The sequence below is a fragment of the Grammomys surdaster genome, unplaced genomic scaffold, assembly GCF_004785775.1.
Source record: "Grammomys surdaster isolate TR1022 unplaced genomic scaffold, NIH_TR_1.0 126131, whole genome shotgun sequence".
Lineage (NCBI taxonomy): Eukaryota > Metazoa > Chordata > Mammalia > Rodentia > Muridae > Grammomys > Grammomys surdaster.
Window position 1 is genome coordinate 2,291,747 of NW_021620939.1, and position 11,507 is coordinate 2,303,253.

The 11,507-nt window shown below is 43.9% G+C and overlaps 1 protein-coding gene across 1 annotated transcript in view; it reads left to right on the forward strand.

Annotated features, from left to right (window-relative positions):
• The first annotated feature begins 353 nt into the window (after positions 1–353).
• Positions 354–11,507, forward strand: part of Nphp3 (nephrocystin 3) — a 42,380-nt gene continuing 31,226 nt past the window's right edge. The window contains exons 1-6 of the mRNA XM_028756669.1: positions 354–1,163; positions 2,679–2,804; positions 3,558–3,708; positions 6,131–6,283; positions 7,209–7,342; positions 9,589–9,749. Of these exons, the coding sequence (XP_028612502.1) occupies positions 783–1,163; positions 2,679–2,804; positions 3,558–3,708; positions 6,131–6,283; positions 7,209–7,342; positions 9,589–9,749 (1,106 nt within the window). The 5' untranslated portion in view covers positions 354–782. The remainder of the gene's footprint in view (positions 1,164–2,678; positions 2,805–3,557; positions 3,709–6,130; positions 6,284–7,208; positions 7,343–9,588; positions 9,750–11,507) is intronic.

Sequence of the window (11,507 nt, forward strand, 5' to 3'; positions counted from 1 at the left end):
TTGCCCAGCTCAGTCCTGCCGCCTGTTCCTGCAAAGCAAGTTCTCAGGCCCACCAGCTCCATGATACCCATTCCTCTGTTCCCGAGTCTCATTTCTTGCAACCCTCCCTAGTCCAGCTTCTCTCTTGGTCTCATTCGGAAGAGCACGCCCCACTTATCCGGCCACGCCCCTGGAACCTGACTCCGCCCCACTGGACTCCCCTTTTACCTCCTGGCCACGCCCCCTCTCGCTACCCAGCCAGGACCCTCTCTCCGACTCTCTGACTCTGATTCGCTTTCCTCTGCTGCTGCCTTACGCCCCACTTACCTGGTTACGCCCCTAAAATCTGTTCTGACTCTCTCTGGGCACAGCTCTTCTCACCTGACCACGCCTCCTCTCGCTGCTACGTCCCACCCCTCTCTGGTAGCCCTAACATCCCCAGCTTGTTCGGCCACGCCCCGAAAGTATGGCTCCGCCCCTTCTCAGGACGGCCACTCTTCTTCAACACCACGCCCCTCTAGTTGCCACGTTACGCCCTTCTCCCCAAACGCCAGGCTCGGCTCATTTACCGCCCTGCTCTTCTCTCCAGACTCCGCCCTCTCCACTGCTGCACCCCGCCCCACCACTTCGGCCCCGCCCCAAAGGCCTGGCCACGCCCCGGCCACAGCCCTGCTCCTGGCCGCACGCCTCCCTGATTTTGGTTTCTCGTCGCCGCGCTCCGCCCCTCTTGACTGGCCCCGCCTCATGGCCCCACCTCCTCCTGGCACCAAGCAGGCTCCCAGCCTCAGCCAGCCGCGGGCATCATGGGCACAGCCTCGTCGCTGGTGAGTCCCGCTGGCGGGGAGGTGATCGAGGACACGTACGGGGCAGGCGGCGGCGAGGCCTGCGAGATCCCGGTGGAAGTGAAGCCCAAGGCCCGCCTGCTGCGTAGCTCTTTTCGCAGGGGCGCGGGAGCGGGGCCCGGGTCGCTGCCTCGCGCGGCGGGGGGCGGCGGGCTGCTGGGCGCCAGCTTCAAGTCCACCGGCTCGTCTGTGCCCGAGCTAGAGTACGCGGCGGCCGAGTTCGAGCGGCTCAAGAAAGAGTATGAGATCTTCCGGGTCAGCAAGAACCAGGAGTTGTTGTCCATGGGCCGCCGAGAGGCCAAGCTGGACACGGAAAACAAGCGGCTGAGAGCGGAGCTGCAGGTAACGCGGGACCGAGCGCGCCGTAAGCGGGAGGCTCTGAGGAAACTGAGACCCGAGCGCGCCGCTCAGCCGCTTGGTGGCACCACCATCCTATCCCAGATACAAACCAAGTTGTTTTCTAAATTGTATAGAAACTGCTCCTCCTTCGTGAGGAATCGTTATTTGAGTCTAAATTTCTTATCAGCATCTTTCCCCACCCTTTTCTGTTTCCGGTTCGTTCATTAAGACACGTTGAATCAACCCAAATCCTGAAGCCACAAAATTTCTCAGAGCAACTTCACACAACTCCTCCCAGTTTAAGGTATCTCCAAGTTGGAGCTCTTGGCTCAGTTTCTTCGCGAAGTTCTGCAAATTCTAGGGTTTAATGATATGATAGGAATTTTTCTGGAAACCTCATGATTTCATAGTTTTTTAACTGTTGTGATTGAAAATCTTCCCTGAGAGTACTCAAACTCCCTTAGTCCGTTTAGTTAATGGATTCAACAGTTACTGGAGTGCTGTTGTAGGCCTTATAACAGATCACCTTTGATTCATTCAGTTACTAGGTAAAGCAGAATTTCTCAGAGCAAAAAATGTGGGACTAAACCATGGGCTCAGAGCCTCTCTGGTGGTCATTTGTTTATGCCTTTCTTTTCTGTGGGAGGGATCTCTGACAGCCCAAGAGCTCCTGGCCGGTCGAAGTAGGACTTCAATAAACGGCACAGATTTTTGTAAAAGAGGGCTCCTTCCTTCTAGTCCGGCATCTTTCCCATCAGCTATGAAACCCTTCAGTTATCTGCTGTGCTATTAGCGTATTAAATGGGAAGCTGTTCTCACCCACAGCTCCCTGCTGGCCTCACTTTCCACTGGGAGGCCAATGTGCTTGCCCCTATAAAATGACTTGTGGTTCCCTCCTGTCTGATTGCATGTGTGTATACCACTGCCCACTTAAGAACCACGTGAGGTGGCAGGTAGAAGGAGAGCGGGCGATAGCAAACTAAAGAGGCCAGGGCAGGAAGGACTGACAGACAGATGTCACAGATCACAAATCAGCAATTCCAATTCCTTGTAAAACCTCTTGTTCCTTTCTTACTCCCCCACATTTATTTTTACTGAAGACCTGCTAGAGATCCAGACTGCGACTGGCTCAGGAGATAAGATGATTAATATATAATGCCAAGGAGGACAGACATCTTCATACGTACCATTCTTCACGCTAAGCCTTTCAAATTACATGTCTTATTCTCTTAGGAACACGAGGCATAGAAAAATCCTGGAGCTGGTGCAGTATTTCAATGAAAAAGCATTAATTTCCATTGAAAGCTCATTGCTGAAGAACCTGTTTACTAGGATTCAAAGACGTTTGCATTTTTTTTCTATTTTGCTTGACATAATTGACAACATAGAAGTGTTTGATAATTGATAAAATAGTGAGTAGACGGTAGAGGTCTCAACATGTGTAAACATATATGTAAGAATTTAAAATTCAAATGAAAGGCTGTTTTTGTTGGGAGATAACAAGGTGCATCGCTGCAGGCACTTCAGAAAACTTACCAGAAGATACTTCGGGAAAAAGAGGGTGCATTAGAAGCAAAATACCAAGCCATGGAGAGAGCGGTCACGTTTGAACATGACAGAGACAGAGTTAAAAGGCAATTCAAGGTAAATTCTTGTTATTTCTCTCCCCCCCCCCAACCCTTCCCCAAGTGACATAGATTAAAAGCTAGTTTTCAAACGTTTTTTGAGCCAGGTGTGGTGGCAGGACTCTGGATGCAGAAGCAGACAGATCTCTGTGAGTTTGAGGCCACCCTCTACATAGTGAGTTCTAGGACAGTCAGAACTACATAATGAGACCCTGTCTTTTTTGTTGTTGTTTTCGAGATAGGGTTTCTCTGTTTAGCCCTGGCTGTCCTGGAACTCACTCTGTAGACCAGGCTGGGCTCGAACTCAGAAATCCGCCTGCCTCTGCCTCCCAAGTGCTGGGATTAAAGGCATGCGCCACTACTGCCTGGCGAGACCCTGTCTTGAGGAAGAAAAAAAAAAGCAACCAAAAAAGAAAAAATTTCCATCTGATATCAGGTGGAACATAGATAAATCAAGTAACACCGGCGAAGGTCATAGAGCTAAACCTATGAAGTGTTTGGAAATGTTTGGGGATATTTTGTTTGGGATTTGGAATGAGGGAAACAAATGTGTTGTGTGTCACACACACCCATGCTGTCAGACTTCCAGCTCACTCCATTGTGAACAATAAAATGAGGGTCTGGAGAAGTCTTTCTGTTACAAATGAGAAGACTGAGAACCAAGTGGACCTTGACTTTAGGAATAAATGTCCTCCCCTCCCCAAAAACTTGGTGGTGCGACTTTGGGATTATAGAAAAAAAGTTTCAAAATTAAATTCTACCTTTCAAAAAGATTTTTAGGGAGACCAAAGAAAATGAAATTCAGGACTTACTGAGGGCCAAGCGAGAGCTGGAGAGCAAACTTCAGAGGCTGCAGGCTCAGGGTATCCAAGTGTTTGACCCTGGGGAGTCTGACTCAGATGACAACTGCACAGATGTCACGGGTAAGCTCACTTCATGTTCACTGTCCTCAGAGCAGTGGTGATGTTCAGGATGGCCAGTAGTCCTTTTGCTCTCTGTGTGCAGGATTAGTGCTTATTCTGTCCTTACAGATAGGGGGACCTTTCAGTGTCTCTCTCAGCAGTCAGGACCTCCTGTCCTTGATATGTATGATGTCAGGAGCTATGTTTTCTCTTGTCATCATATTCTGCCATCCATCCTAGCCCATGGCGTGCATGCATGCTCATGTGTGCATGTGTGCACTCTTTCTCTGTCCCTCTCTGTCTCTCTCTGTGTCTCTCTGTCTCTCTCTGTCTCTCTCTCTCTGTCTCTGTCTCCCTCTATCTCTGCACACCCCCACACTCCAGCCTATTGGAGATCAATCTGCATTTTTCTCCAAAGGAAAAAAGAAGGTAGAGTATGTAAGTTGTTTTTCTTGTTGCTGTGACAAAGTGCCTAGCAACAAACTACTTAGGAAGGAGGGTCTCCTTTCTGCTCATGGTTCAAAGGCCACAACCCATCACTGCCAGGATGTCACAGCAGCAAGAGCATGCAGCAGCTGATCGAATTTCCCTCACAGTTAGGAGTCACAGAGCGATGGATCCTGTGATCAGCTTGCTTTCTCCTTTCCTCCCAACCTGCCCTGGAACCGGCACCTTTAGGGTGGGTCTTGCCACCTCAACTAACCTACTCTAGATGATCTCTGTCAATTTAACAATCAAGATTAACCTGCAAGGTGTCCACGGGGTAAGAGGCGCTTTCACCCAGGACTGATGACCTGAGTTCTATCCTGGGCCCCCACAAAGTTGCAGGAGGCAGCTGATTCCTGAAGCCGTCCTCTGACCTCCACACACAGGCAACAGCATGACCATGCCTGTGTGCATGCACATGCACTCACACACGTTTGGAAAACTATTTAAAAAGAAAAAAATAACATCACAGGTAGACGCCTTGCTTTTCCTGAAGGCACAACCTGAAATACTGTCACCTCTGCTCACATGGCTCTGGCCAAGGCCAGACCTAGACTGGAAATTATAATCAGTAGACAAGCAGACATGTGTCAGCTAAAGTGGGAAGGGGAGCTAGGCATCCTGCAGTTACATTCTCCACAGATTGCTTCCTATATAGTGATGTAGTCTTTGCAACTTTGTATAACACCTGTATTGTGGTCTCACCATTTCCAAAGTAGTTCTGTGAGTCACTCAAAAAGCTTTGGTTTTATAATAAGCACATAAAACATTTTTCTATTGTTAAAATTGATTTTAAAAAAACACAGAATCAAAGGCATTTCCTATGTTTCAAGAAAAAAATCAACTGTGATTAATATCAAGTAAAGGAAACGCTTCTTGTAGGTATAAGGAGAAAATGCTGTGAGCCTCCTACTTATAAGGGTTGTGTTATAGTCTTACAAAGTGTTGTGTTTGGGAGTAAGATACAGTAATTGGCAGTTCCTTTCTAGTTTGTATCATATTCCCATTGCATTGTGGTCAGCATCCTGGGACTCTTACTACTAACTTTTGAGAAAAAGATGCAATGATTCTGACTGGCCAAGAGCAGCTGGGAAATTCCCTCCTGCTGTCACATTAGCCGCACTGATTGCTTCCATGTAGGTTGTTCAGATGTACAGTGTATCAAAGCTACCGTAGTTGTCTTGGCAAGTTATCAGAAACAAGTTAATGTTCCCTTTTGGTCTTTCTCCTTGGTACATTGATTTAAACCTGAAGAACACAAGGTATCAGTGCCCTGCTGAGAGGCTACCTTCAAAGTCCCTTCATAAACTGAGCAGAATGGCATCCCCTGTTAATCTCAGCCACCAGGAGGCAAAGGCAGGTAGATGTCTGTACATTTGAGGCCAGCCTAGTCTATATAGTGAGTTCCAGGACAGCCAGGGCTAAGTCTCATGAAAAAAAAGTTCCTTCACGTTTAATTGATGTATAAATGTCCAATTGCAAGTAGATTTTTAGAATTGTTTGTAGTGTCTTTAAAGTCCCTCTTTTTTTATTACATTTATTAATTTATTTATTTTGTGTATATGTATGTGTGTGCATGTAGGTAGTGTGCATGTTAGAAGATACTCTGTGAGAAGCAATTCTCTCCTTCTACCAATTGCACTCCAGGTTTTGGACTCAGGCAGGTCCTGAGGCTTGGTGGCAAGCCCTTTTACATGCTAAGCCATCTTGCTGGCCCTGAACTGGCTTTTACTAAAACCCTTTGTTTCTTAGATGATGACCAGGATTGTGTTAACCAGAGCTGAAGTGCTCTGCCAAAAGTCAGTGCCAAAATGTTTTAAAAACCATTATTTCAAGGCTTATTATATTTATAAATAGTGTATCTTGATGTGAGGACTCCCAATTTGACATATGTGGAGAGTTTTTAAACATTTGGTGACTTGGTTTTAATGAAATTCCAATTCCTCGTTGCAAACAGCTGCCGGAACCCAGTGTGAATACTGGGCCAGCAGGGCCCTGGGCAGCGAGCATTCCATAGGCAGCATGATCCAGCTTCAGCAGTCCTTCAGAGGCCCCGAGTTTGCCCACAGTTCTATAGATGTGGAAGGACCGTTTGCAAACATCAACCGAGGTAACCAATCCCTTGCCTGGTGGTTGTGACTGCTTATGTTCTGAAGTCTTGTGCAACAAAGTGTGACATTAGTGTTCTGGAACATTCCATTGGCAAGCCAGCATGCACAGAGATGGTGACTGACCAAGTTGAGGTGACATCCTTCTCATCAGGATAACATGGTTCTCCTGCCGTCCTGCCCACCCAGGTTCTAGCAGCTGCTTGATTCTCTGAATTTGTAGGTGATTTTTTTGAGCCACAGGGGTATGATGTAGCATAATTGATGTTACTGAAAAGCCATGCTATAAAGCAAAATACAAACAGGCCTGCTAGTCAATGAAAGAGTGTGTCCACCATGTTAGTATTACCCAGTGCTGCCAAAGCACTGAGCTGTTCAGAACCGCACAATCATTGCAGCCCCAAGAACCTATGAGTAGCTCTACTCTTATTCCTTAAAACAGTAAAATTGTTTCACTGGAACAATGCAAATTATTTTTATATTGTGTTCTTGATTGCCAGCGAGTTCACAATTTTTCCCTCTGACTAAGCAGCCTGAAACCACTTTTCACTTTACGCCCTTCTCAAACTCTGTGCCTCACTGGATGCCAGAACGAGAGGGCAAAATGACGTGTCACCTTGAGAATGCAGACTCCCTGCAAATAGAGCAAAGCAGATTCAGGGCCACTGCCCTGGGGATCCATTGGTCTCCAGGGGAGACCACTAGTGACATTCATTGCCTGAAATCCCAGAAGAGAATGTGAGGCTAGAAATTAATTACTTTCTAAAATGTTCTTCTAGCTTTGTCGGTAGTAACACATGACTGTCTATGTCTGTTTAGGCTTCCCCATCCTCCCCACCCCACCCCCGCCTCAAGACTCACTTGGAATTATTTTGTCAGTTTCATTCTGGTACATTTCTCGTGAATTTATGGGAATTTTGCTTCCAGATGACTGGGACGCTGCCGTGGCTGGTTTGTTACAGGCCACCCCCTTGTTCTCACACTCCCTGTGGAGTCACCCTGTCAGATGTTACCTCATCTATACAGACGAAACTCAGCCCGAAATGGAACTTTTCCTTAAGGTAAGAATATTCATAAATTGTGTATTCACTCATTGAAAAGGCAAAGCCTGGAGCTGGGAGGACGGCTCAGGAGTTAAGACCTCTGGCTGCTCTTGCAGAGGCCCCAGATTTGTTCCCCAGCACCTATATGCTGGCTCACACCTGGCTGTAATTCCTATTCCAGGGGCTTAGATGCCCTCTTCTATGCTCTGTGGGCATCCGGGCATGCACAGAGTACACATGCACACATGTAGGCAAAATACCCATATGCATAAAGTAAAATTAAGTAAATCTGTTTTAAGAAAGACAGAAAAGGAAATACAAGTTAGTAGCTGGGGTGGCACATATCTGTAATCCCAGCACTCAGAAGACAGAGGCAAGAGGACTATACTGAGTTTGAGGCTAGCCTGAACTATAGAGTGGCATCCTATCTCAAAACAAACAAAATACAAATTAGAATATTATTCAGACTATAGTTGCATTTAAACTAAGTAGCTTGGTATTTATGAGATTATCCATCTTAAAAAAACAGAAAACATTAGGTTTTGCTTATGACACAGTTTGGGCCAGTATTCATGTGTGGAAGGGCAGACATTGTGTTACGACTCTTAGTTTTTGTTTAACTTTCCCCTGAAACAAGGACAGGGGCTCGCCATGATGATGAGACTAGCTTTGGGACGTTAGGGCTTTTCTTCTTTTCATTTAGTTTCATACCTAAAATATATCATTAAGATGCCATTATCTTTGTGGTATACACCTTTAATCCAGCACTCAGGAGGCAAAGACAGGCAAATCTCTGTGAGTTCAAGGCCAGCCTGGTCTACACAGCAAGTTCCAGGGCAGCCAGGCTGTTATACAGAGAAACCGTCTTGAAAAACCAAGGGAAAAAAAAACCAACGTCTTAATGTAAAAGTAGAAAATATAGCTAAAAACTTATATAGTAAAATGGCCTTATCTATATTTCATTAACTATTCTTTGCAGGGTTTGTGTCCTTCATTAGCTGGGTCTGATTTAGTTGCTGTCCTTAAATCTATTTCAGATAACACCAAAGTTAATCCTTATCACGACTTTGAACATCTCAAGGCATCCCATGGAGTTATTCTAAAGGCTGTGGCCACTTCTGGCTTGCTACCTGTTTTCACGTGGCCCAGAGCTCAGATTTGTTTTTATATTTTAAATTATTGGGAAGAGAAAATATAAGACTTGCATTATGTGAAAATTATATGAAATCCACACCTTATTATCTATTTTCAAAAAGTGTTATTGGAACATGCCCAGGGGTGTGTGTGTGTGTGTGTGTATGTGTGTGTAAGAGAGAGAGAGATCCATCTATTGCTGTGCTACAAAATGAGTTAATTGGAACAAAAACCAAAGAGATTTTAAAAGCCTCTGTTGAAACAGTTGAATTATTAAACATTATTATTTTTGTAAAAATATTTGCCGCCTGACCTTTTGTAGGAGAAATCTGTATACCACTAATGTCGCAAGTGAACTTTAAATGTATCTGCCCGCCCCAGAAGAAACCCACTGAATTCAGTCCACAAATTGTTAATAGATGCACTTAGCATTCCTTTGTAATATTATTCAACCTTGGTAAGATATTAAAATATTTTAAATCTCAAAGCTTCCATCTCATAATTGGATATAGGTGACTCCCAAGGACAATTAGAGGCTTCTCACTAATTGTTTGCATAAAAATCATTATTTAGTAATATACTTTGTCATAGACCAATATTTTTTCATTAAGAGTTTTTTAATTTTTTATGTTTCTAGAAATGAAATCTAGGGCTTTTCATTTGGTAGGCAAGCCCACTCGTGTGGAAGCTACATTTCCTAGCTAAAAGCACCACACACTAACATGCATGCGCACACACACACACACATGCACCCACACATACACACACATATACACACACCCACACACGCACGGATATATACTTGGATCCTTTAAGACAAGAAAACAAATTATCCATGATATAAATAACAAGAAATATCAAATCAAACTAACCTAATACTTTCTTCTGTTGTTCAATTGTGAAATAAATCATCTTCTGAGCTAGAAAATAGCCATCTGGTTAAGCTATCATTTTTGTTCTAGAGAGAAATTTACTTTATCTAGGATTTTCTTTAACATGTGATTATCTTAATTTTTTTTGTATTAGAATACAGCTATAGAGACTGTTCTAAAGATGCCTTTTAAGTGATAAGATCCTCTCTATCTTTAGCTAAATATGTCATGCACATATATATTTTAACTCATTTTTAGGACCATTCACCTAAACTTAAAAGGATGTGTGAGACAATGGGATATTTCTTCCATGCTGTTTATTTTCCAATAGATGTTGAAAATCAGTACCTCACTGTAAGAAAATGGGAAATTGAGAAGAGTTCTTTAGTTATTTTATTCCTTCATTCAACATTACCAAGGTAAGCCAAAAAATATTTCTAATTCATCGTTCACATCAGCTGTAAAGAGATTACTAACAAGTGAACTTCAAAGATAAGTCCTAATTCCATTCTCATAGTTAAAAACAGTGTGTGAAATCTAATAAACTTCATAACGACCTCACACCTAAATAAAAAAATATAAAGTTTTATACCATCAGACCTATCAGTATCATTAATATGAAGACTGTTTTGGTCAGCAGTTGACAAATAGTGACCCAGGGCCAAACGCTGCCAGGTATCAGCTTTTTGTAAATAAAGTTTTATTGGAACATGTAGCGATACTTTTTGAGAATTTGGGAATTAGGGTTTCTTTTCAAAAAAGAAAACACAGAAATATTGTAAGAATGTACTTTTGTTTTAATCCCAGGTGTAGTAATGTGGGCTGCTTTAGACTGTCCACAGCAGCTGAGTATCATTTGCCTCATGCTCTGGTAGAAGCATAGTTTTGCCAGCTGCAGATAAGTTTCTACAATTGTGTAATGTTTGGAATTCTGGGAACTTCTCAGAGAGAGTATAAATGCTAAGGCCCCAAGAGAAGGGGTAGGTAGTTGTTGGTTGTTTAGGGAGGTCGGCTGCAGTTTGGTAGTAGGTGTGGTCAAGGAAGAAACAAAAGGAAAGAAGTTAGATTCAGGATTTTCCTAATTCCTCTTTCCCTTCTCTCCTGTTTCTCTCCTATCTAGTGTTCAGGGATGAAACCCAGGGCGAGGGATGGGAGCGGGAATAAAGGATGAGAAAAAGAAGGACCCACAAAGTAGCAGTGACCAGCTACAGAAACACGGTTAAATTTCCTTGATTTCTGTAATTTTTTAGCAGCTTCTTTCATAGTAAAAGGACACCATGGAGTATTTACAACAGAAACCCTGTGTCCTACATAGCCCAAAATGTTTATTGTCTGACTTTACAGAACAAAGCTGGTAGCTTCTCGTCTGGGTCCACAGTAAACCTCTTTAGATACAATTTGAGAGAGGTGAAGTTTCAATCTGAATATAACTATGTTAATGAATCTTACCTACTGGGTTTTTAATCAATCAAAAATACATGGTGTAGATATACATAAAAGACAAGATGGCCATCATGGGAGGTTAGCTATTCTATCTAGACATGTTGATTGGATTAAGCCCTTGCAAGGCATTAGTTGCCTTTGAGTGGGGCCCAGCTATGACTGTTAACTGTGTGCAGAAGTGTGAGATCTCTAGGTCTACCACGTTCCTGAATTAAACCCTATTCTTGGTCCTTAAGGCTCTGCCTTGTAGCTGGGCCTGATAACTCAAGCTTAGAGTGTCAACTGCTCAGTAAGTTGAGGCAGGAGGATTGCAAATTGCAGACCAGCCTAAGCAATTTAGCAAGATCCTGTCTCAAAATGAAAAACCAAGGACTGGGTATGTAGCTCAGTTAGTGGGGTACTTTCCTAGCATGCACAAGTGCTGGGGTCCAGCCCTAACATTCAAGTACCTGGAGAAGGCAGTGATGGGCAGAGGCCAAAAGCTGATGACTTTTGGCAGTTTAATTCTCTCTTGCTATTCAGGAGTCTAAAGCTGATGGCTTCTGGAAGTTAACTCCTGCTGATAGCAGCAGGGGAAAAGAAACTTAGTTATTTGGGTTCTTTTTTCTTTGACTCAGGGACCTCTCACTGGCCAGGCAAGAGCTCAAGTTTGTTAAGTCTTTGTGAGTAGAGAGAAAAGGAGAGAGAGAGAGAGAGAGAGAGAGAGAGAGAGAGAGAGAGAGAGAGAGAGAGAG